The sequence below is a fragment of the Takifugu flavidus genome, chromosome 13 (genome assembly GCF_003711565.1).
Source record: "Takifugu flavidus isolate HTHZ2018 chromosome 13, ASM371156v2, whole genome shotgun sequence".
Lineage (NCBI taxonomy): Eukaryota > Metazoa > Chordata > Actinopteri > Tetraodontiformes > Tetraodontidae > Takifugu > Takifugu flavidus.
The window spans coordinates 14328651-14354835 of NC_079532.1; the positions used below are offsets into that span (position 1 = coordinate 14328651).

Consider the following 26185-nt stretch of genomic DNA (forward strand, 5'->3'; position numbering starts at 1 on the left):
GTGTGTGTGTGTGTGTGTGTGTGTGTGTGGTGTGTGTGTGTGTGTGTGTGTGTGTTTGTGTGTATGCACCTGTGTGTGTGTGTGTGTGTGCATCTGAGGCTTGTCATTTATGTTTAAAGGATCAACAATTTTCTCTAAAATCTACACTCTTGATTTGATTGAAATTCGTAAAAAATCATAAAGTCCTAACAATGAAGAGAAAATGGAAAGTGTGGGAAGACATGGAAGATTGATATCCATGTCTATATCCATCCAATGCTATCCTTTTAGAAAAATATTCACTCAAAAGGCCAAGAGCAACATGCTCCTAGACATAACCTTTGTGTGGGCAAAAACCTAGTCTTTATCATGCATGTTTGCAAATCATTAAGTCAAGTTAGTCAATGTATTAAACAACGGTTTGATTAATATTTTAAAACTATTACTGATTGACTTTTATAAGGCCATGATTTACTGCTATTCATGTCAATATGTGATCGTAAATTAATGATTTTTTTTATCATGTGTAATGTCATTGCACTACATCGCCACTAGGTGACAATGTTCGTCAAAACATTGGTGCATGTGAATTTGCAAAACAAGGTCGAGTAATCGTGATCGTCCTTGTTAATTTGCGAGCGCAAAATCTTGCTCAGCAGGGCGAGAACTTGGTTTGTTGTTTTATGTTAATCTGGTTTTGATAGCGTGGTCTTGCAAAATGACGAAAAATGTTGAGGGAGTTTGGAAAATAGAAACCACTTTAACACTTTCCCTCAAATAAAGTAAATGATTCCAGTGTTAATTGTAAATTGTAAAGGTTAATTCGTTAATTGCCACTGAGCGTATAAGCAGACCGTTATAACAACTATATGTGTACAGCCATTGGTGAGTGAGTCTTCCACGAGGAAACGTTGCCCTGGAAGCCGCAGACGCTAGTCAAGGGTGACCAACCTAAAGTAAACCCCTCTGGTTGACAGAAAGGTGTATCAGCCAATCAGAGAAGGTTATGGAGGATTAAAAACAAATCACATCATACAGGAGGCGGGACTAAACAATTGTCGGGATGGGAGAAGGTAACCATACCGAAGGATTGTCAGATGAAAGATAGCCACCGGCCCATTTACACCTAAGCCTAGCCAAATGCTGGCAGGTGTTTACAAAAAGGCAGCATTTTCGAAGTTCTTTTTCCAGGATAGTTTATTAAAACCCAGATAAAGACAGTTATAGAGCCGGAGCTCCATTTTCATGGTAAGTGTGACTACGCAGCAGTGTGCAGAATGGCTGTGGGGAAATGAGGGGGGAAACCGTCTTGTGCCCTGGGAGCTAACGCAGGAAAATATGGAAAATGTATGTTGATAAGCTAACCTGCAGTCTCAGCAAAATGAATAGGATATAAGCGGCTTTGTTAAGACCAGGCGCACACAGGGTCCGTTAGAAAGTAACGGGACGGGATGTAGGACAGCAGCATGCTGCCTCTCGGGAGACTCGGAGGTAGCGACTGAAAGCTAGCAGCGCAGCCGGGAGATGAAGTACGTCTCCGGGCTCTGTTGCTTTGACCTTGTAGACTTCTTATTATAAAAAATAGAAACAAGCATATGTCGATGTCGTTTAATCATATCTACCTTGCAGTTTTTACTGTCCAAAACCAGTGCCTGTGTTTAAGTGTTTTAACAGAGCTCACTGAGTTGATGTCCAATAATAAAACACTAGTAGATTATTAATTCTTATGATTTAAAACTTGGGAATCATCTGTCTCCACCCATCCTGTCTATTACTGTATATTCGGATGACATGGCAGTGTTTTAGGAGAGGTAAATTGTTCACTAATAATGAAGTTGATTTCTTCTCTGTAAACTGCTTAATTACTGTTGTTGGAAAGCAGGAAATACAGCAGCTTTGTTTTTCCTCTTGATTTCAACAGGCATTCTTCAGTGCACATCGTGGAAGGAGGAGCCCTAAAGTAGACGACTACATAAACTAGCTGGCCCCAAATAACCCAAATCATTCCTCTTTGAAACGAGGCCTCCCTTTGGAGCTTGTTGAAATGCCTTGAATGTGCTCCACTCCAAACCAATGGCAGGTTCCGTGTCCTCTGCGGGTTTGGTGGTGATGCTCAGCTCTCTTCTGCGTATCCACGGGCAGCATGCAGTACTTCTGGGGCTGATGGTTCTGGTAACAGTGAGCGCAGCTGACCCTTATATTGCAGGTAAGAAAACACCTTTTGCTGATGTGCACAGCATGATCCACTGTGCTGTAACTGTTGCTGTTACCTAATACATGCACAATCTTAGACTAAGCACAGTTTTCTAATAAAAGCATTATCAATCAATCAATCAATCTTTATTTGTATAGCATCTTTTACAATCAGAATTGTTTCAAGGCGCTTTCCAGAATCCCAGGGCCTAATCCCAGATAAGCAACAGTGGCAAGAAAAAACCCCTTTAACAGGAAGAAACCTTGAGCAGGACCAGGCTCATGTAGGGGGACCCTCCTGCTGATGGCCGGCTGGGTAGAGAGAGAGGAGAAGGGGGAGGACAGGTAGAGGATAGAATAGGTAGGAGAGGAGAGGGGTAGAGGAGAGGTAGAGGGAAGGGGAGGGGAGGTAGATGAGAGGCATAGAAATACATACAAAATATGAATAAGCTGCTGGTTGAGTTGGTCAGCGGGGTCGGAGGTCAGTATACAGCTCTGCAGTTTTCCCATATAAACTGATCATACAAATTGTAAATAGCTACAGTGATGATTGTGCTACTAATCGCCCAAAAACAGTGGTTTAATGATAATTATAGTACTTGAAACCATCATTGATCACGTATTTTAACATTGAATTCAATTGAAAGTATACAGGTAGGTCCGTCGATTTTAATGCAAATCAATTGCAATTAATCATGCAGCAATAGTGGTGTCCCAGATGTAAGCGCATTTGTTGATTATCACTATTACAGAGTGGCAATGCTGCACAAGTTTTAACTTTTCATTACATGGACACAGTGAAACAGGAGATGCGAACACAGCTACAGTCTTATTTACGGATAATTCTGCAGCTGCGTTAGAACAGTGGCCGTTATGTTCTTTGCTCAGTGCCATCTCAACTAGTCTACTACCCTAACTTTCAGGACAATGTTACAGAATCTTCTATTTTGAGCTCATCACCCTTCCACAAGGCATAATTATGTAAAATAAGACATATGTAGTGCACATTTTGGCTCTTTGCTCTGTGTTCATTAGTCCAAATCTCTTTATTTGCATGCAGGGTTTTGCACATTGAAGACCTATGAAAGTGAGTCTGGTTTTGGATTTTCACAGTAGCTGAAGTGGATCAATGCCTACAGTACACACAGACTGCAGTGTTCAACCAGTTTCCAGTAATTAGAGAAAGAGAAAGGCTCTAAATCCATCTGCTTGATGGTTGTGGTCCCCCAGGCTTACTTTTATAGACGCTGACGTGATCCCACCAAAACCCCTCCCCCAACACACTGTCCAGTGAAAGGAGCATATTTTAGAAGAAAAACTCATGATGTAGCATTATAACAGGACAAAATTGTATTCCACCTTCCTTTTATTTTGATGAGTAACATCACTTTGGTCTAAAAAAGAATCTGGTGTAGACCAATGTGCTATCGAAGGGAACAATTTCACATCTCCGTCCATCTTCTGACGCCTTTTCATTTTAAAATGTCATGAAGCTCTAATGATGCTAAAAATAAAGAGGAACTGGAGAAACCAAAGTCCATGTACTGTATTTCTGTGGGGATTTTTTGTGTGCGATTGTTTTATCTCCTGCCAAAGCAGCATGGCTGTATTTATATGCCACTGTATCTTCTCACAGCTTTTGATGATCACACACAGCTAATGGAACACTTTGAAGAGCAGGCTGTACCCCAGTGGCAGAATGTAAACCGCCGCCTCGTGGGAGACGGGATTTTTCATCCATTGTTCAGTCAGACATGCTGCACGCTGGTTTAAATCGTGCTGCGGCAGTTTGAGCACTTTTATGTGACTGGTGCCCAGTGAAGACATGGGAGATGGTGGAAGTTGTGTAATTAGATGAACTTTGTCAGGTTTCTTGTTAGGTGTGCTTCTCACTCGGCTCTCTTAGCTATTAAAGCCAAAGTTTGAGGTCTGTCTGAGGGCGTCACACTGCATATATGTCATGAGGTCATGCAGTAATTTTCCATTTCTCTTTTTTCTCACGTCGTCTGCTGCATGAACCAGATCCATTTGCAGCTGAGACCTGAAATGAGTTTTTGATCTGTAAAATTGTAAGATGTAATTATAAGCTCCACTATGTGACATCACTCAGGTCCTCAGCAGTCTCCCAGCACACCAGTGGTTGGTAAATTCAAACCAGCAGAGCTCGGGCTAATTACGTGTAGCCTGTTGCCATGTGAAATGCGATCCATGTAGGATGACAATATGCCTATTCATTATTCATTAGAGCTGGGGGCCAGTCGCGGATCAATGGGTAGAACCTTTCAAGAGGCAAACGCTTTTGCTCTCATCAGGCTGCAGGTTGCTTAGAAAATTCAGTTGGATAGCAGCCACTCTCTTCAGCCACTCTGAAGCAACTTCATTAAAAAACAAATTAATCTGAAACTTTCTGCTCCAAAGATGACAATTCATTTTTCCCCCAGTGAATATCTGCATCACACGGGGAGGTTGTGACGGGAAGGCGCCACATTTAACGCACGTACATCTGCTGGTGGTTTCGTGTAACCTGCTCTTGTGTTTTACCACAAAGTTTGATTTTAAGTGAACGTTTTGGTCTTGCTTTTGATGTTTTCTTCTTTCTTCCCCCAGACACAGTTATTATAATAATTATTTGTAATTTGCCTGTTTTCCTTGGTTTTATGTTGCTATTTAACCTTTTTATATCATACTTAGCTGTAGCTATATTGCATTTAATAATTCTATTCTTTTTATTTATAAAACCAACTGATGATGACCATGGTCATTGTCCCAGCGGTGGTTTGTAGCAATTATATTTTATCTGTGCTGTGAGCTTAAAATGGGCTGTTTAACACAAGAAAACATTGTGGCTATATATTGTTAAGCCCAAATCTTCTGATGAATTCTGGCTGGTTATTCATATATTTATCAGAGCAGATGGTGCGGTTGAGTTCGGCCTCTTTTGGGCCACTCCAGGCTAAATCATTTTGGTTTGAAACTTAACTTGCTTTCTCTTCGGTAGCTGGGACGTACGAGGTAAAGTATATTGGAGGAGGATGACGGCTTCTCTTGTTTCACATCCTCCTCTTCCTGTCTTTCAGAGATTCAGATCTGTAGAAAGTTTACCTGTAAAGTTGACCATAAAGGCCTGAAGTTGAGTCTTAACAAGCCTACCAGGTCTGACCATAAAGGCCTATTTTGATTTATCTATCAATTACCTGTCAGATTTTAGTCTGCAAAGACACGATTCAATGTGCCAGAAAGGAATTGCCGCGTGTTTAAGATACGTTATACCGCAGGACGTCAAACAACCATAAAGCATTTATCTCGGTGGGGTGTTGGAGCTTTGGTGGTGAGTTACGTAAATTTGAAGTCCACTGATAAAAATAACAGAATCTTTCCCATCTAAAAAGTTCTTCAATAAACTAAATGTCAACACCTCAGCGCCTTGACTATTTAACTGTTTTGAGTGTACACCACGTCTGCCAGCAAAAAAGGAGCCAGTCACGCAATGGGCTTAGCAGAAAACAGAACCATGTGTGGGTCTATAGTGAGCTAGCATTAATAGCAAAAGAACCTTTCTTCTTTTGTTACATTACACAACCATTAAATAACTTTTCTTTCAATGAGAAGTCTGGCGAAGGTAGAAAATGATTTCATTAGAGGGTTTAGTGTCTTAGGTTTCCACACACATACACACACACACACACAGAGGCGTGTATGCAGTATCGTGCGCAGCATGTGCGGACTCAAGTCTGTATTTTACAGCTGTTTGGCTGCAGTCGAAACCATATTACGGCAATTAAAGCAAATTACTCCAAAACATTCTGGACCTTTTACAACCATTATTTAGGCTTTAAATTACTACTTTGTATTAGCTCACAAAATGATAGTGATAAATGTGGTTCTGATCCAGAAACCATATATAAACATCATTTTATTCAAACACCAACAGGTGTGTAAAAGTATGTTTTAACCCAGTGCTGCACAGCAACACGCTTTTTGTCAAAGCCAAACAGTTTTTCTCTGACTGCCCTTTAACTAACAACCAGAGGTGATTCTGATCTTAAAGGTTAAATCAAATAATTATCCAAAAACAATACAAAATCAGGTATTAAATGATATCCCGGAAAATCAAATTCTATTACAAACCAGTAGCCATCCTGAGGGAACAGTCAGATCAATGGAAACAGAACAAATGGAACAACAGGCAACAGAACAAACCAAAATACCCACAAAAGGAAATCTTATTATGTGTGTCAAATGATTTGATATTTGAATGTTTTGAACTAAAAAAAACACGTTTAACAGTTAATGTAAAATAATGATTTCTAAACACAGTTGGTCCAATGCAAATTTAAGCTAAGAATGTGAATGTGGAAGCTATTCCCACATGAAAAAAATGTGGATGAGGTTACGGAGAGAAATATACAGTATATCCTGGTCAATTTGGTCCATTTTTCACGACGTTTGTGCTGACATGACCTGATATTTAAAGGTCACCCTTTTGATGGGACCTGGAACTTAGTTTCACAGCCCGACCCTGCACTGAGCAGCCAGCAGTGTGTGACATACTCCTGTTTCAGCAAGGGGACAGGTGGCAAAGCCACTCGGCCTTTAAGGCCTTTGTCAATTTTTAATTCACTCTGGCTCTCTGTGCCCTTTTACCTGGCTGCTGTCTGTCGCACACAACTGTCAACACCAAAGTGTAGAATCATTAGGTCAGGTCCGTACCTGTTGAATTATTAAGACAAGCAAGGCGATGGTCACAATTCTTGTAGATGTTTGGACCAAACATTACAGATATCAGGTGTTTCTTTACCGTCTTCTGGTCTACTCATTATTACCATCACCTCAGGTTACAATCCTTTTCAGTCAACCTTCAGTTGCTTTTATCACAGTAGCTGGTGTTCATCCACCAATGCATGTCTAAATGTCCTTTGTCACAATAAATGAGTTGATTTGTTGGTCCAGCCCAGGGGTTTCCTCAAATAGGTTGGCATTTTGGGGTCATGCACCACAGTATGACCTCAAACGTCAGGATGATTGTCCACTGACATTGTATCACATTTAAAATGTAATGTGCAGCCCAGGCAAAGAGATCCTGTTTTTATTTTTATTTATTTAATTCTGGTTTCTTGTCGAGCCATCACCAGTTAACTCAGTGCGCAGCGAACAAGTGTGTGCATTGCAGGAGAATGCAGCAGAAGTCAGAGAAAAGAGAGAAAAGTTTTGTTTTCAGAGTTATGTCAAAAGGGCTCCGTTATAATAACATGTTGACTCAATTAAGGTACCAGTGTAGGTTATAATTAAGTTGGGAGGTTTCTCCTCAGCCAAACCAGAGGCAGTCGTTTCTACGAACCCATGCAGCAAATTGAAGACGATGCAGCAGAAGTATTTTCCTCTCTTTTATATTCATGTTCTTTTTTTTAAACAATCTTCACTTTGGATTAAAATAGACAACTCCTTCTGCAGCTATGAGTCGGCAAAACTGTTGCACTTCCATAATGCAACCACGTTACTGGTGCTGAATCACGATGCAGAAGGCTTGTTTCACACAATGGCATTCCGCCAATTAAACGTTTCATACTATAATATGCAACAAACCAAATTAGGCTTTTGGCGCACAAGTAAATGTCTTGCAGGAGCCACTTTGCATTCCCTAAAGTTTTCATGGCCTCATGATACCTTTCAGGCTTTCACTGTTTGTAAGTGCCTGTGCTGCATTTGGGTAAGCTAAAAACCACTCCACCCTTCAATTCTACAGCAGGAACCATATAAGGGATATTGGTTGTTATCTCTAGACTATTCTGGTTAAAGGACTGAGCCAGCATAGCCTCGCCTTTGTTTTAGAATTCACATGGTCAGTGAGTACTTGACTTCCCATTCTCATCCTGGAGTTAAAATGTGTCCATTTGTCACTGATGTGTGTATTATTTCATTTCTTAACATTGTAGTGTATTGACCTGTTAACTCACTTATGGACCCACAATGTTTCCCACAATGCTTTTAGTTCAGTTTTGCGCTACTAATATCATTGCAGGGTAGCCGGAGCCATTGGAGTAGCTGGTGTTTTCTGGTAAACCACTTAGACTTGTTTCGAAATCCCATTCTCCAGCTTGTCGATACTTTTGCATTAAAAACTGTTTGTCAAATTTCTATTGATTCTCTCTAAATATAGACCAAGGTTACATTTAACATTCTGAGCCTAAAAAGGAGACTTCTAGCAAAGTCAATCAAACAACTTACTGACAAAGTAAAGTAGTGTATTTTTATCATTGCAGCATGTCCAACAGAGGAGATAAAAAAATATAAGTAAATAATGCCAGTCATTTAAAATACACTTGTGAACACATCAAGTATTTTTTTTAGTGTCTTTCTTCTATTTGTGTGTCCTATGCATTCAATTGTTTGGTTTTATATATCCAATGATGACAGAAACTATATTTCTGCAATTATAGTTATATATCATAGGTACAGTATATATTTCCGTCATCAGGCTGTACTGACATCCTTATTTTCATGGTCTTGGATGAAAGAAATACCATTTTATCTTATCTTGAAAGAAGATGAAACAATTTTTAATTGCAGGCAGCGGCCTGTTTCTATTCATAGTCCCATTCTACACGGATCCTTGTGGATACAGTGCTCAATATATGGGTCACAAAACAGCAGCAGTCCTGTAACAAGCGGTTTATTATGTAAAGCATAATATGTTGATTTTACTGATAAAAGGCAGCAGCATATGTTCATGACATGTTAGTGATGCTCTATTAGAAACACTATTTTTTTCTTTGCAGATGAGCCTCTTCAAAATTCAACATATCACCTCAGGAGATTTTTTGGAGATGTTGCAAGTGTAACAAGGTCGCCACCATCAGCCTTACCATCAGTGAATTATAAAGCCTTTGAAAGCCCTGAGTCCCCTGGTGCTCAACAGTCCACTTCCAAGCCAAGACATAATGTTATGGCTGTTGACAGTATACATTTCAAGTGGGAAAACATTACTTCTGAAACCTCCACACCCTTAAAAGCGATAGGGACAAATGATGTTAAGTATTCTCTTTCTCCAACCCCAACAAGATACCAGCAACCTGATCCAGAAACATCTTCAAGCCTGTCTCGATTTGCCAGTTTAACAGAATCTCGGCTCAGTCTAAATTCAGGACAAGAATTAATCTCTCACCATCAGCAGGACAGAGTGTCAGAGCAAACACTGGCAATGACGACCTCACTTCCTGGCCACATTCTTCACTCTGCTAATCTGGCCTCCGCTGACTATCCCATAAATCAATCTTACAACCTGGACATAGGTCCAAGCAATGGCCCTCTGGAGTGGAACCAACCAGCACACGATATAAACGTGCCACTCCAACAAGATGATGTTCTAACCCCTGAATACAATGTGCCTTTCATTTTACCCCATCCAACATCACCCTCCTTTGACCCCACTGATGTGTCTCCAGATGACTTCTACCCCACAAACACCATGGAAATAGACTGGGGCTCTGGAGATTATTTGGAGACAATGACATTTTTAGATTCCATAGGAGAAGACTACTCTCCAGTGACTAAGGTCCTGTCGGATGTGTATGATTTGGAGGATTACACAGAAAGCTATGACACGGCCTTTCCTTCCAGAGTCGGTATCTTCCCCTCATCCTTGCACCCCCTTCATATTTCACCTTCTCCCAGCCTCAGGACATACAGTACCGCCATCCATGCTTCTCCTCTCTCTTCAGTAGATTACACAGTGAAACTAACACCCACTAGTAGGATTCCCCACTCGTCTGATGTGGACTGGACAGATGCTTTCACAATTCAACCAACGGATGTCCTCTTACCGGATATGAACAGCTTGGAGTATTACACCACTCAGCTGACCAGGGAGAATAAATCAGTTGAAACTGGTGCTGAACACAGGAATGTCTCTATGGTGTCCCTTGGTCCTACAGAGATTCTACCCACCAGTAGCTTCATCAGTGATACCAAATTCAGTGATGAAGGAAACTGGGGCGAAGCTTCAGGGTTTGAGCCTCAAGACGAATCGACAGTATTAATGACAGCAGAGAGTCCTCAGCTAAAGAATACCTCTGTGGCTTTCCTTGATCCTTCCATAGTGCCAACTCATTTCTTTAACCCATCATTCTCCAGTTGGGATGGTCAGGTGTCCACAACCAATTGGCCCTCATCTGCACTAACTCCTGGTATAGACAGCACCGCATTGCCAGATCTGTTGTCACCCACCGTCACGCCTCTGCTCCCCAACGATGTAATACCCTATTCCTCTCTGACCGACGTCCATTGGTTTGTCACTGAGTCAGTCCAGCAGAGTTCTGTACCCTCCACTATCTTCTTAACCTCAACCACAGCCTTCTCTGCTGTTCCCACTACACCTGTTGCCAACACCACCTCGGGAACAGCAGTAATGACTGTCGAAGACTCTACAACAGAGCAAATTTTCAACATTAGTTTACTTTCAACTGAACCCACAGTTGCTGTTACTTCCTCTGACATACTGAGTGATCAGGGGGTGACTGAAGATGGGACTGGCATCCCAGCCACACTGACCTTAATACCACCTAGCAATGACGCTAATACTGTCTCTGATATACCCGTCACTACAACTGCCACAAATGCCTCCCATCAAGCCGTAACTACAACTGCAACTAATGTCAACATCGACTCAACCACCAGCAGAAAAACTGCCACAGTGACGGCATCAAGGCAATACTTCTGTGATGTTGACAGGCCTGTTTATTTGGTAAAAATAGGTAAGGTAATCACATGTGTAATGTATATTTATGGGTTTTTTTAATTTTTCTTTTGGCTTATATGTGTTGATCATCACTGTTGGTAGTTTATATGCAATTAATTGAAAATGGGGCAGGTTATAGCTGTGTTTTTGAATTCTTTTGAAGGTTTTCCTCCTGGAGTCACTGTTGGCTATGCCAAATCTCACATCAAAGACATACTGAAGGCAGAGTTCAACAGGTCTGTGGAGCTTCAGGTAAATGAAACATACTTTCAAGAGTAAAGTGATAATGACTGGTTCTCATAATGTTAAGGGACTATTTGAGGGTCAAAACTTGGTTTTAAGATTAAAGTTGCTTTTAGACGAGGATAAAGGTTCGGCTTGGGCATTTATTTGTGATGGTTAGGGTTGGGGCTGTGGAATGCATTACGTCTATTAGACTCCTCACAGACAGAAGGCCAAATGTGAGTACCATAGTGAGTATGATATACATTTCATGGTGAGGTCATTTTTAGAACATAAAGACGTGAGTTATCACCAAAACTACAAATGTGCGTCTGTATGTGTGCGTTTGACTGAATGTCTGTAATTCAGATGAACGTCAGATCACGGCACTGGTTTTATGATAAATGACTGAAGTGGAAGCCATATTATGATCTACAGGACTGCCTCAGTTCAAGTGCTTTTCTAAGCAAGCCACTGTGAATAAATAGCTCTGAGTGATTTGTCTCTATTGTATAATGTTGTTTGAAGGTTGTGGACCCCCCACCAAGGTTTTTGTTTCGGACAGTGTCTGGTCCAGTTGTGTACACAGCCATATCAGTCACTAACGCTCTCCGAAAGTTTGGCCGCCGCTTCCTGTCAGTGTCTCCCAACTGGACAACACCAGATTGTAAATATCACATCCACACAGGTAAAAAAAAACCAACTTGTTACTCTTATATAGTCTGCAAGGACTTTTGGTTTTGATACAGTATTATGAACTTTCCTTGTTCTCTAGTGCTGCAGTTTGTGCCTGGTCACATTGATGTACGCTTTTGCAACTTCAGTGAAAGCATTGAGAAAGGTTTGACCATGGCATTTGCAGAGGTGCGTCGACGATCTAAGGAGTCAACAAACTTCACAGTGCATGTAAGTAAAAGCCGCATCCTGTCTAGAAAAGAAAAGGCCATTATGATTTTTTGGCTTTGTTAACACTAAAAAAGTCCTTTGTGTAAATGTGCAAACCAAGAATATTTTATTGAATTAATGGATATCATAGATGCCTTGTTGTGACAATAAGTGAGGAAGTGAGCTTGTTATCTGTACAGCGTGTTCAGTATCTCTCGGTACCATGTCATTTATCTGATATCACTCATGGACGAGAACCAGGAATACCTCAGTTTGATACTTTATTCCCTCTAGATGGGAAATATGAAGAAAAAGATTACTAATGATGTTTTTATAAGGCAGTTTCCTGTCATCATTATAATGTTACATCATGTCCTTACACCATGACTTAAATTATACTGTTATTTGAACTAAATTAAATGATTAATTGAGGCGTTTGTTTCCAAATGAATAGGTCATGCGAACATTTACTTTGAGAACTTCAGCGCTTGCCCAGTTGTGTCTATGTTTCCAGTCATTGCAACACATGGTGTTCATGTTCTGTACGACTGTTCCCAGAACCGACAACAGCGGGACCGAGACAGTTTTGTTTATTTTTCTGTCTGCTAAATAGCCTTCCACTGTCTGGATTTTAGATTGCAAATATCACCATGGCAGCTCAGCAATATTACGAGCAGCAACCACAGAGGAAACCAGTGGACATCACATTTACAGTGCGTAGTTCAAGGGGTTATCTGACAGGGTCAGAGGTCAGCAATGCTCTGATGAAGCTCACAGTGGTGGAATTCAGCTATTACATGGGCTTTCCTGTGCTACAGATTGCTGAACGTGAGTACAATAAAAGAAACTTCCACTTAATTTGAGTCTCATTTTTACCCTAATAATAATCTACTGCTTTATAATGGTTTTATTGTACTTTTCCCCACAGCTTTCCATTATCCAGAGTTGAACACCAGCCAGCTGCTTCGCTCCTCTTGGCTGAGAACAGGTATGACATAATCAGTTGTTGGCATGGCGAAGGTAGCAGCCATTTAAATCGCATCTTTCTTTGTTCGTAGTACTCCTTGGTGTGATGGATCACAAAGTGGGTGAGAGAACCTTTCAAGCAAACATGGAACGCAGAGTGGCCATGATACTGGGTGAGGCTATGGGTTCGGCCAGACGTGTCAAGCGAGCTACAGCGATAGGCAACAGCAGTGTTCAGGTATCATATTTATATCTTTTTTAGAACTGATCTAACTGGGCGTTTACCTAAAATGATTAAATTGATTAAATATGTGACATAACAAAATTTCCTATCTTTGATTGCTTAATTAATAGCTTCTTGTGCCATTTTTTATCATTACTAATGCAGGCTGTCTCACCACCTTGCCTGAGCACTGAGGCTTCATTATGTTAGCGTTACAGAGTTCGCTGCGACTGAAAGCCTTACTGTTTTACTAATCAGGCTCTGGCTTTTGTGGGTTCACTCCACACCTGCACAACTCATCTCAAAGGAGTCTGGGATAGGGACCCATCTCCATGGCAACAACATCCTATTCAGATCAGGAGCAAGTCAGTCACAGACCACAACCTAATGAGTCCTTGTTCTTTTCCTTCTCTCCCATTTCTTTCTTTTTCTACTCCCGCTACCTGATGTGAACTCATGATCTTCCGAGCTGCTAAGAGCAGATCAATTATTCAGTGATTTCTCTTTTTCTGCTTCCTGCAGTTGGAAAGATTTAGAGCATGTCTGTGTTTGCCGGGGTGAGTTAAAGACTTAGAAATCAGAAACACAGGAAAAGAAAACACTTTCATCTTCTTATTGGAGAGGAGAGACCGATATTTGATCTGACCCTGTCTGAGTGCATTTGGTGGTTTTTCAAGAGGGGAACTGTCAGTGTGATAAATATATTCCATGGATAAGTAGCATCGTCCCTCCTGACCTTTCTGTCAGTTGCACCGTTGTCTGCATAAAACACTGGAAACATGTGTCTCTGTGTTATCAGACCTCTAATCCTTTCTCAAGGCATTATTCCTGTTTTAGAAAATATATACACATGCAAGAACAGATATTTCAAAATGATTCCTTTTGTGTGAGCTGTGCGGGTGTTACTGATGAATCTGCCCAGACAGAAAAGGCACATTTGTACTGCCATTTTCCACTCTAATAACTGTGCATTGACTGGATTAGTCTTTGGATGGGAGTGTCTGCCCTTTTTTTCTGTGTCAACCCAGGCATGACCTGCACTTCACTCTTTCCAGTAATGCAGACAGCCGACTACACTATGTCTCCCCTAAGGGCAACTGTACGCACACACGTGGATGTAAACGTAGACATATTAGAGCAGATGTGTTGAACCACAAATACTACAGAAGGGGTTGCTAGAATGCAAGCTTTTTCTGTTTGTTTAACTGCAATTCACTATTGGATAAACTTTTCTAGTTCTATAAGTTCTGCATTCCCACCACAAATGTTGCTATTGGATCTATTTACAGTGTTAACCGTGAGAGCTAAATCATGCCAATTTTGACATACACTGAAGGTTAGCACAACCCTCAACCTGTGAAAAAGAGACCAACAGAGAAATAAAATCTGAAATTAAATTATTTCCTTAAAAATGAACTGATCTCTTTTTTTTACTTTATTTTGTGTATACATGAGCCATTTGCCTACATCTGGACACATTTATGCTTAAAGAAAAGACATGATACCATGATGATGATTGTTTATTGCACTGACAGATAATACTGGTGGCCTGTCTTTACTATCGCTGTGTTTATAACAGCGGTGGCAGCAAAGACAATACAACTGCTTAATTCTATAGTTTAAATACTTAAAATGTATTAAACTTACTGCCTGTGTTAACCATTAAAAACACTGAACTTTTCCTTGTTTACCAATCTCCAAGGTTGTGAGCACCAGTCGGCTGGTGGGTACAGATCATCCCTTAGAGATTGTGTATTTCGTGGAAGGTCCCGATGGTCAGAGAATGCCTGCAGACCAAGCAGCCTACATACTCAACCGGATGGATGTTCAAAGGGCTGCCATCATCCTAGGGTATCGTGTGCAGGGCGTTTTGGCACAGCGTGAGTACTTCCAGATAATTGGCCGAGTAAAATGAACAACATTTTTGAAAAATGGATTTTGTTTGGGGGCTGATACAATTTATATTACAGGTGAATTGTGGTTGTAATAGCAGTGTTGAGCTTGCAGGTCAATACAAGGTTTCAAAGCCATGTGATGTTAAATGAGCACTGAGAGAAAATAAAAAAGGATGAGAAAATGGTCCTAGTAAGCACCAGAATGGATGATACCACCCAGCATTGAGCTCATTCACACTGGTTATAGTAACATTTGAGCTCATTTCTTTAATTGTGTACTAGTTGTACCAAAAGCCCATCTGACTCATTAAGAAACTAAATAAGGGATGAAGTCCTAATGAGCCCCTCCAGGGACTTGTGCACCTTGGGTGACTGTTCTTTTTGGTACTTTCCTCAAGGAAGAAATGAATGTTAATTAAAAATAATGAAGGATCTCATTGAGGTTTTTTTTTATCACTGTGAGGAGTTACGACAATTCCTATATATATCCATATATTGTGGTATTTGATTCTGGAACTGTCTGTGCTTCATGAGATGACATGCGTGAAATTTTAGTTTCAGCCTTAGTCTGACTTTCCTCTGCAGCTGTTGAAAAGGTGGCATCTGCGCCCTCCGATACTGAGAACACAAACTTGTGGATTGTCGTCGGCGTGGTGATTCCCCTCCTCGTGGTCATCATCATCATTTCCATCCTATACTGGAAACTGTGTCGCACCGACAAGCTGGAGTTCCAGCCAGACGCCATGACCTCTATTCAGCAGAGACAGAAGGTAGAGTCAAGCCCTTTATTCTACTATTTTTTTTATTTTTGCACTTTCAGTTAAATTGAATGGCCAGGAGGTGGAACTACTGTTCTTATGAGGACATTTGACACAATATGGATGAAATAATAGATCAATATTAGGAACTCTTTAAGGATGCCTGTTGACACAGTTTTAAATGCCAAGAAAATTTATTCTATTTCAAGCTATTTTCCCCACATATAACCATTTTAGCTCATTTCAGGTTTTTTTTATTTGCATACATCCTGAAAAAAATAATCAACGTATAAAAGAGTATTATATGACAAAAACATGAGGAAAAACAGAGAGAAGTTAAGTAAGTTAAGTATACTGGGTAATTGACACAAACTGTTCTTGTCTAATACAGTTTGATGGGGAAAAAGCATCTGCTTTGCAGTTTCAAACTTGTAAACGTGTGTTAGTTAAAAGCCTTTTATATCTCAGTTACATTTCTGTGAAGGAGACACATCCCACAAGGTATAGCAGAGAATCGTTTCATCTTTGTGGTACAGTTGTAATGTGATCCCCCTCTAAGTGCTCCACTCTTACTTGTTTAAAGCAGGACTCAGTCCAAATATACAATAAATTTGTGCTGCTGTTGTTGGCTGCTCCACACACTTATCTTTTGTCTGTGACAGAAACCCCTGACAGTAGATTTAATGTAATATCTATGTAATATCTAATGTCAGTAATATCTAATTCTATCGTATTTAGCCCGTCTTTTATGTTTATCTGTCACATTACCCCACTCTCACAGTCCACGACCTCACTCAGAGGATCAAGGTCCTCCCTACTGTCTCCTACTAAACAAGATTTTAGCTGGGAAGAAGATGAGGAGGAGTATGAAGAAGAGGAGGAGGTTGAGAGCAACCTATCATGGGTTCTAGTTGGTCTAGATTGTCATTTACTTAGTGTCTTTGTTGAAAAGTAGATCAGATCCTCCATAGTTGCATAAAGTAGTCCTTGTTTAACAATCCAGCTCCCTTTATTTGATCCAGAGATAACACTGTATCATCCCCCTTTAAATATTTTTACATTCCAACATTACCTCTGCTCAGAGATCTCTGTCATCTAACAAACAGTCTACGAGCAGTGAGGAGGAAGAAGAGGAGGAGGAAGAAGAAGAGGAGGAGGAGGAAGAAGATGAGGAGGAGGAAGACAACAATGATAAAAATGATGCAAAGGCAGACTTTAAAAAGCAAGAAAGACCACAAGAAGAGCAAAGAAAAGGATGGAGCCAAGCTAAGACAGTGCAAACAGGGCAGAAAGAAGAGAGAACAAAAGCGTTAAGAGGGAGGAAAGCCAAGGAGGTACATCACCCTGTAGCCAGTAGCTATAGTGGGTCGTGTTGTATTTACTGTGAATTGAAGGATTGCTGGTGTTAAATACGCAGCACTGTGATTCCCCAGTTTGCCACCAGACCAAACTAAACTACTGGTAATTAGTATAACATGCAGTTTCAATAGATCTTTTTGTTTGCTTTTATTTAATGTCAGTGTTGATTCAAATGAAGTGGCTTTATTATTGAATGTTTCCCATTCAAACTGGTCTTGCTTATATGCCTTAGAGAGCAGCACTAACACACACTCCCCCTCTCTCTGTTAGGATTAGCAGTTTTGTAATAGCAAGCATCATGCTGGATTAGCAGTTTTATACCAACAAGCTTCTCCTAAGCCATACATTTTCAGTCTTTAGATGACTCACAACTCAGCGAATTAACAGGATTCCTCTGCCGGGTACACATTTCAAAGTCACAGGACCAAAGGTTGAGTCAGGTTCTGGCATCCCCTTTACTACTGGAGAGTCCTGAGGGCTTTGCACTTAAATCGTCTCAACGATTCCATCCCCCATTGATAAGAAGGGAAGGAAGCACTTCAGGGTTTTCCCTCCTCTCTCTGCATCCTCTCACCCCATCTTTGTTTTGTTCATTGATGGCTGCCATGCACCTTTCAATTTTGTAATTAGAAAATAAGACTGTGAAGATGTCATTTTTATTTTTTTCAGACAGATATCAATTATTATTTACAGTCAGGGTTTCACCAGTCACTGTATAAATTTCCCACAGTAAAGCTAAGTTTACATTACCTTGGATACGCAATGGAATCTCTCCTTGTTACCATTATCACGCATATTAGATCAATATATTAATAAATATATTTCTGATTTCTCATCACTTTCTTCCTTTTAAGATGCAGCAGGAGAAACACTCCTAGATACTAACCCTTGCAGCTCTTATAAGATGTACTTACTTATTCCTTGTACACACACACACACACACACACACATATACAGTATATTGATGATGATTCCACATTACTGAGGAATAAAAATTCACGAATCTTATAATAGTCTAGATACATTGTGAAATGTAAGTGCCGAAAGAAAGATGCAATGTCTGCACAGTGTGATTTAACTGGAAAAAGCATCATAACGATGAATGCCCGAAACATAAAACACATTTTGACTTGAGGGAAATTTGAATATGGTATTGCTTTCTCACCTCCGTACATGTTTTCATGCTTCCCTCCATTCCTCGCTGCATTCTGCCCATCTTTCCCCTATCTTCTCCTGTCCTCAGTTGCAGGCTCCCACCGTGAAAGGCTTTGACTTTGCCAAGCTGCACCTTGGCCAGCACAGCAAGGATGATGTCATGGTGATTCAGGAGGCTGCCCCATCAGGGACTGGCTCTGGACCTCTGCCCATGCCTGCAAAAGATGGCCTCAGTCGGTCAGACAACGGAGAGCTCCCAGCTCCCATATCTAAAAACTCCACTAAGGCATCCCGCAGCAGCAAAAGGCATGAAAGGTGAAATGAATCAGATCAGCTGACACATGCTCACATACAAACGTTCGTTTAGTGTCTCGACTATACTTTAATTCGATCTATATGTGCAAACATACAGCTTTTGACAAAACCTGTGATCTATTATTAACACGTTGAGTATTGGCTCAACACTTTTTGTTTACGTCTGGGTTTTCACAACGAGGGCATGTTGTATTATTGATGTGCATGTTCCATTGGCAGGATCTCACCATCGGATGGTGACTCAGTGGTAAGTGACCATTCCAGTGAGCGGGAACCAAACGAGGAGAACCGGAGAGGCTACACCACGCCCAGCGACGGCAAGCACACCCGCAAGGTCCCCATCAATGTTTTAAATGGTGAGCAGCCTTGGCAACACTCTTCCAATCACAGAGAGTGAGAATGGGAGCGGAAAGGATGGAAGTAAGGGGGGAGGGTTGGGCAGACGGATAACAACAAGAAAGAGAGCAACTCAAGCTGATAAGATCTGATTAACAGGACTGGAGTCAGGAGTCAAGACTGAGGATAGTTGGCCATTGTGAAATGGAGGGGAAAGACAAAGCAGAGAAGGAATGAAAAAAGGCTCGGAGTCAAACAAATATTGACATCCAAATCACATAGCAGGTGTCTGGGGGGTAAAGGAAACACTTGACTGGGAGTCTCTGGGAAAAAAGGTCCAGATAGTGAGAAGTGAAGGAAATAGCTGAATTGACTCAGTGGCAGCTTATTGAAAGATTGACATCTGTGGTGCCGCTCAGAGACTCGGAGCTGGAGCCAAAGGGCGTCAGGCCCACAGGCTGCAGCCTGACTCTCAATCAGAGGAAAGGGCTCTGTTTTCTTATTGATAAATCTGTGTACCAGACTGTGCCTGTTGCACTGCTGTGTTTAGAGAACGGATCAATGAGACATGCTGGGTATTATACCTGGTCACCTCTTTTCAGTCAGTGTCTTGATCATCAAGCAGCTCATTTCTTTTCTCTGATTTATGAACTTTCCAGTGTCAAATGAGAAGCTTTCATCTGCTCTGTATACACTTCCTCCTGCATGACTCAATGTTCCTTCTTTCTTCTCTCAGTTCAATAAACTGTTTTCCACAATTTTACCGTCAACCTAAATCTATCACAATCTTTTCTTTCTGTTTTACTGTCCTTTTCCTTTCTACGGTGGTTTGCAGGAAAGAATAGAATCGGTAAGCTATTTTTTTCATCTTTGTTTTTCTTCTTAGACCTCCAGCTTGATCTTCCACAGCAGCTGTGTGTTTGTTGTCTGTTTGTAGATTTGTCTTTGGTTTCTTCTCACAGTCTACTGAGCTGTCAATTACTGTTCTCGTGAATCTCGCGAACAATTTAGGAAATAGTATTCCTTTAAGTCTATATATGCCTTTACCCAGTTTATGTACTTAGCAGAGGGTTTTTATGACTTACGTTCCTCTGCTCTTCCCCAGGTCCTCCTCCTATGAATGGCACAAATGAGCAGCTGTCCTCAGCCTCCATCTTTGAACACGTAGACCGGTTGTCTCGTGGCGCAGATGCCAGCAGGAGACTCCCCAGCAAAGTCCAGCTCATCGCCATGCAGCCCATGCCCCTTCCACCGCTGCACGGCACCCCCATCAACGACAAACTGTCTGACGCCAATCAAATTACCAGAGAGGTTGTGTTTTAACGAAACACCACACTATGGTGCAATTGAATCAAGCTGATTAGTCTCATTTGAATGTAAAATTATTCTACACTCTCAAAGGTGCCAAATTTTCAGGATCAGCATTAGAAGTTACTATAATTAAGTAAAATTAAATGATCAACAGATCAGCTTTTTCTCACACTCTGCCCCTCTGCTGCCTGCCTAGATGCTCAGAAGTTGTTGACTGCTAAGTTTGTATTATTTTGTCCTCAGATCCAGGTAGCTTTGAGGCACAAGTCAGAGATCGAGCACCATCGTAACAAGATACGCCTGCGCGCCAAGAGAAAGGGCCACTACGACTTCCCTGCAATGGACGACCTGGCATGTGGCCTTGGGAACGGAAAGGATCAGGATCAGATCTATCAGAAAGCGCCGACTCAGATCGACAAGATTGTTGACCCCGAAGCCCAGATGCCCATGTCCATCTTCACCGGGTCCAAGAAAAGGTCAGGACATGAGATGATGATCTGTGTCCATAGATGGGGGAAGGGGTGATTGCAGTTTATTAACATTTCTTCATTTTGCGTGCTCAGTGGTCGTGCGAGACGCTCTCCTAAACAGAGGGTGAAGGAGCAGCTGAATGGAGGTGCAAGAGAAGCAGATAAAGACCACCTGATCTCTGAAGACAGTGAGGGCATTTACAGAAGGTGTCCAGGCGTAAACAATGTGGCTTATGTGGTGGGTGCTGGAAGAAAAGTATCAGCTCTTTCTCAAACTTAGAAAAGCCCAATATTCTAAACATGCATATTTCTTCCAGTCGGATCCTGACCAAGGCCAGTGCTCACCCCACAGGAGCCCCTCCCCCACCGATGACGTCTTTCTGGGTCCGACTTGTTCCCCCCCGGGCCACGCCCCTCCCCCTCCCCCCTACATGCCCCCACAGCCTTCGATCGAGGAGGCGCGGCAGCAGATGCACTCCCTGCTGGACGATGCCTTTGCGTTAGTGTCGCCCACCTCTCAGGGCAACTCAGCGGGGATCACCCTCCCAGGCGTCAACACCAACCCCCCCACATCCAGTCCTCCTAGCCGTGGCCCCAGACAGTGGATTCCATCGTATTCGGCTCTGGGCCCATTCCCTGGTGTGAGTATGATCCCCAGGTCTCGGGCACACTTTTCAGTTTCAACTTTCCACCAGAACATGTACAGTAGTTTACATTAAAAACAGCATCTGTCATCTTTACATTGACTATTCCCACTTGTTTCTTCAGCTGACCCCAGCATGAGGCCTATAGCTTCTGGTTTATTTGTGTCCTCTAATCAGTTAAGCATTCCTCCATCTGTCACTCCTATGGAGCTGTGACCTAGGAATGCCCTATACTACAGCACGCTTCATCAAGCTTCAGTCACATCAGGACAGGCTCGATTTGGTTTTGAACATATGGAAACAACTGTTCAAAGAGCTCCACACATTAACACTTTTATGTAGGGCCACAACTCTCACTGTTCCCAGTAGTTTATGTTCCTGAAGACACAATGAAGATGAGGGATAAGCCTGAGTGGTGCAGCTGTTCCATAAATGAAAGTTTGATGAGATAAGTGTGAGCTCTGCGCTGTCAACATTTCGTTGATAACACCCCAGTAATTTACTGATACACACCCCCGCAGGTGCCACACTGTGTGCATGCTTACAGTGATAAATCTACATACCTCTTCACTCCCTAAGACTCCCACTGTTTCATATTTATACCCATTTGAAAGCTATTTAACATGCACTAATCATTGAAGAAACCTTACTTGTTAAATTGTTGTTGATTTGTTGATTATTTTTTTTTATCCCAAGTAACAGAGGATGTAGCAGTAACCACTGCAGCCACACTTATTTATTTCAAATTTCATCCCTGTTCTTCTCCAGAGGTACTCAGAAGTGGGCATTTCTCAACCTTCTGTCCACAACCTGATGACAAGGTAATGTGATTTATTAGCTTGTTGCTCTCGTCTTCTCCTCTTCTTAACCATTTGATCCCTTTTGGGGTCAGGGGAAGAGTATATGGGCAAAGGCAGGGTCCTGAATGAGTCGCCAGTTCATTGCTGAGCCCTATATGAGCATTTGTGGGTTCGGTGCCTTGCTCAAGGGTACCCCAGCACTTCTCTGAAGTTGTTCTGGTATCTCCCCCTACTACCAGAACACCTTTCATGTTTTGTGTGCACTAGGACTTGAACCGAGAACCCGCCGCTTCTTAGCCCAGTTCCCTGTTACAATTACTATTAATTACTATTGTGATTAGAACTGATTTTACAGTTTTTTTATTGGAAAAGCTTTTAGACATATTTATATTACATTTTAATCTGCTAACTGCTGTAACCTGTCTTTGATCCCATGCAAATATAAATGTACCAGTATATTAGTTTAATTTGCATGAAACGCGTCCCAGAGGTAGCCGTGTTCCCTGTCTTGGAGAGGAATCCACCGGATTTGTTTGACTTTGTCTGTCCCTTGGTTCATTTGGCTTCATTAATAATGAAAGCAGAGTCATTTTTATTTTATTGGTTTAATGGGTCAGGTCGATGCAGTGGTCTCTGGAGCGGGGGCAGAATACACTGACATATATTTGTCATGACACCCGAACAAATAGCTTTTTAAAATGAAGTCACTGCCTGTCAAAGAGAACAGCCAAATGTTATATATTTGGATGTTTATTTGTATTTATGCATAATAGTTGACTTATTTGTGGATCATGTATATTTATATGGTGTCCGCACTTGCAAAGAAATATGCCATCGTCATTTCAGACAGGCCCTCGGCTCGAGTTACCTGCCCTCGCGAGAAACAGCGGGACAATCAGAGCAGCTGCAGCCAGACAGCCTGTACTCCAGCAGGGGTCTTTACACCGAAGAGCTGCCATCATCTGCCAGACCACGACCAGTGGGTGGATCTACAGGTGAGGGTGGAAAATCCGCTCATTAATACAACCACAAAAGGCCTTTATCATTTCATTATTGCTGAGATATAACATTCTTTAATGTTTTTTATTATTTTAATATATCTATCCATATAAATATCTTTCTTCCTTTCAAACCACTCCTCCAAACGACAAAACCTGTCCAGCAGAAAAACCTCATCTATCTCCTGAATTATTAAATCAGCCTGATTGTGAATCTGCAGCCATCATGTGACTCGCTCTAACAGAAATGGATTCTGTCATTTGGCTTACAGCAGGGAGACACAGAGTGCTTTTTAGGTTCTGCTGATTGAATCAAGGCCAGCTGAGGATTGAGTATCAGCAACCATAGCACTGATGGTGTGCGCGTGTGCGTGTGTGTGGTGTGTGTGTGTGTGTGTGTGTGTGGTGTGTGTGTGTGTGTGGTGTGTGTGTGTGTGTGTGTGTGTGTGTGTGTGTGTGTGTGTGTGTGAAGGTGCCCAGCTCCATCATCTCGCACAGGTGGGATTGCCCAGCCGTGTGAATGGTCACCCAGCAGGACTCAGGGCCTCTGCAGGCCACGGCGGAGGTATCAGCTGGAGCCATTACCATGACAACAGCTTCTCTCAGAATGAGCCTGAAAAAGAGACAGTAAGTAGCCTAAACTCCAAACCTCTGATTTTCTTCCATTATCAATGTATCTCATTTCCTTTATTTATTGTTTGGTGTTTCCATTCAATTTAATATTATAGAATTACACCTGACCAAAAAAGTACTGGTTATTAATGCTATTTTGCATGCAATTTTGATTTTAGAAAGTCCAAACATCTATACTTTCAGGAGTTCTTACAATACAAATTGCATTAACATACTTTTTTCAGTACTGGAAGACTAAAATCCATTGATTTTTTTATTACTGCAATATGTTTTCCACTCTGTAGCACTGACTTTACAATCTGCCTTTTTTCCTCTCAGTTCTAATCTTTGTTCTCTCTTCTCTTCCTACTCTCTTCCGTCCCTCCTGCCTTCAGTTCCTGGATTGTCTTGACTACCCACACTCCTCTATCTTCCAGACACCCAGGAGTTTTATCAAGGAGCCGGCGGCTCCCCCCGTGCACATTGACCCCCCAGGTGTGAGCTACGTGTCCTCGGCGCCGCCGCTCCAAACCTCTCCTCCGACTCACTCGTCTGCCTCCCTGATCAAGGCCATTAGGGAGGAGCTGTTGCGTCTCTCGCAGAAACAGTCAGCTGTGCCCAGCTACCACAGCTAGGGCCTCTGGACCGCGGCCACGCCTCAGTCCTGCCATTGAATCTACCCACCTGCTTCATTTAATCTCACAATGCTTCCTATGGAAGTCCCTGAGGGAGCTGGATTGAGGATGTGCGATGGCATGGTCGGTGCAGCTTCGCAAGTACAACATCACATCGGCTACAGCGTGTCCAGTCGGAGACTCTTAAAATGTACTTGGCCAGAACATGCTAGACTGCCCGTGTTTCTACCCTGCACTACATTGTGGATCAGGAAGGGATCATGTCTCTCCCAGTCTCGTGGATCCACTTTTTTGCTGCGTTTTGCAGTTTTCTGTTTTTCTTCTCATGCTGCCTTCATTCAACCCCTCCCGACCAATCGTTTCTCTTCTTCTTTTAACCACCCTGCCACATCTTGTCGATAAATGCAGGCCTGAAACCTCTTTTCTGAGCATGGTGCGTGTCTTCTGCCATGATGAGCCATGCTATGCCTTGACACTGTGACGTCATAAACCCAACCTGATCTACTGCCAACAGCAACAGTGAGGTTCACAGCCAGCGAGACGGTCCAGACTGATAACACTTTGGCTCGTCCTCACGCTGCTCGTCTGCAGCGGCATAGTTAGTCCGAGTCTCTAACTCAGATTAATGTCCCGTGTTTCTTTTTGTGTGAAGTAGCGAAAACAAAACGTGAAAACCGGCGTGAAAACCGTTTAACAGCTTCAGAGGCTGGCGGAACACAGACATAATTGTACTGCAAATAATAACTGAAATGTAGTATTTAGATGACGGTCGGAGTGTGTTTGATGTACTCACTATTCTGTGATAATCTGATGCACTGTATGCAGACTACTCGGTACGGCTCAGGATATATAACAAGAGATTCCTTTTGAACAAAGCAGTGATGAGACAATACTCACATGTACTGACTCTAAATAACCAGCTCTGTTGAATGCAGTATTCCATGTTTGATTTGCCTTCTTGTTAACATGTTAGGGAAGTGGAGCGTACTGTGTTTGTGGGCATGTATTGTTTACTTGAACCAGTCACGTGCTTTTAAAAGTCTTTTTTGGGGGGGTTTACCTCGCCTCATGTCATTTTGCTCACTTTTTATAATACTAGTTGAGAATTTTTCCAGGCTGCATTTTTCTAAAACATTTCAGGCCTGTTGTATTTAAGGTTAAAAAAAAGAAAAGCATTTTTTAAAGCAGAGCTTAGGTATTACTGAAAATTCACTGCATGAACATTATGGCAGCGAGTCTGAAGTGTGAAATGTGACGTGCCTTTTGGAATCAGCTGGACAAATGAAGTACTTGAGACATCAATCACCCTAAAATGCTGTAGAAAATTATATATAATTGCATTATTTGAGACCAAGCTCAAGGTTTGCCTCCATCTGCTGGCTTGTGCTGTAACTTCACATCATTCCCCTTTGTTCTTCCTCAGTTTATCATTATTGGTTATTTGTTGATGTTGCTGTTTTGTTTCTATGCGTTTTGTGTTTTCTGGAAACGATCTGTTGGCTGGCCCGACTGTTTTGCTGTTGCATGTTTCAATATTGTGTTGATTTTTTGTTCTCTTCTGAGCATGCTGTTCCAAAATTCTTGAAATACAATGCAGAAATCATGAGTTTGCGTCCATAGATTTTGTTTTCAAACTTCATTATATTGAGATTGCTTTTCATTCATTATAGGTCATTCCGTCATTTAGGAGCAAAG

The 26185-nt window shown here is 41.8% G+C and overlaps 1 protein-coding gene across 6 annotated transcripts; it reads left to right on the forward strand.

Annotated features, from left to right (window-relative positions):
- Positions 1-46: 46 nt before the first annotated feature.
- Positions 47-26096, forward strand: LOC130536352 (UPF0606 protein KIAA1549-like). 6 transcript variants are annotated; one of them, XM_057052226.1, is made up of 24 exons: positions 47-1227; positions 1901-2185; positions 8949-10922; positions 11070-11158; positions 11657-11816; positions 11904-12034; positions 12649-12841; positions 12942-13001; positions 13072-13217; positions 14905-15082; positions 15683-15867; positions 16637-16738; positions 16962-17189; positions 18458-18684; positions 18904-19040; positions 19856-19870; positions 20126-20331; positions 20575-20807; positions 20895-21039; positions 21119-21442; positions 22214-22266; positions 23092-23240; positions 23716-23870; positions 24293-26096. In XM_057052226.1, exons 2-24 carry the CDS (start codon positions 2053-2055, stop codon positions 24488-24490), a joined length of 5421 nt encoding a protein of 1806 aa, XP_056908206.1. In that variant the 5' UTR covers positions 47-1227; positions 1901-2052; the 3' UTR covers positions 24491-26096. The 6 variants fall into 6 exon arrangements, with proteins under 6 accessions (XP_056908206.1, XP_056908204.1, XP_056908205.1 ...); XM_057052224.1 differs by having other exon boundaries at positions 48-1227; positions 24251-26096; XM_057052225.1 differs by lacking the exon at positions 19856-19870 and having other exon boundaries at positions 48-1227; positions 24251-26096.
- The last annotated feature ends 89 nt before the right edge of the window (positions 26097-26185 follow it).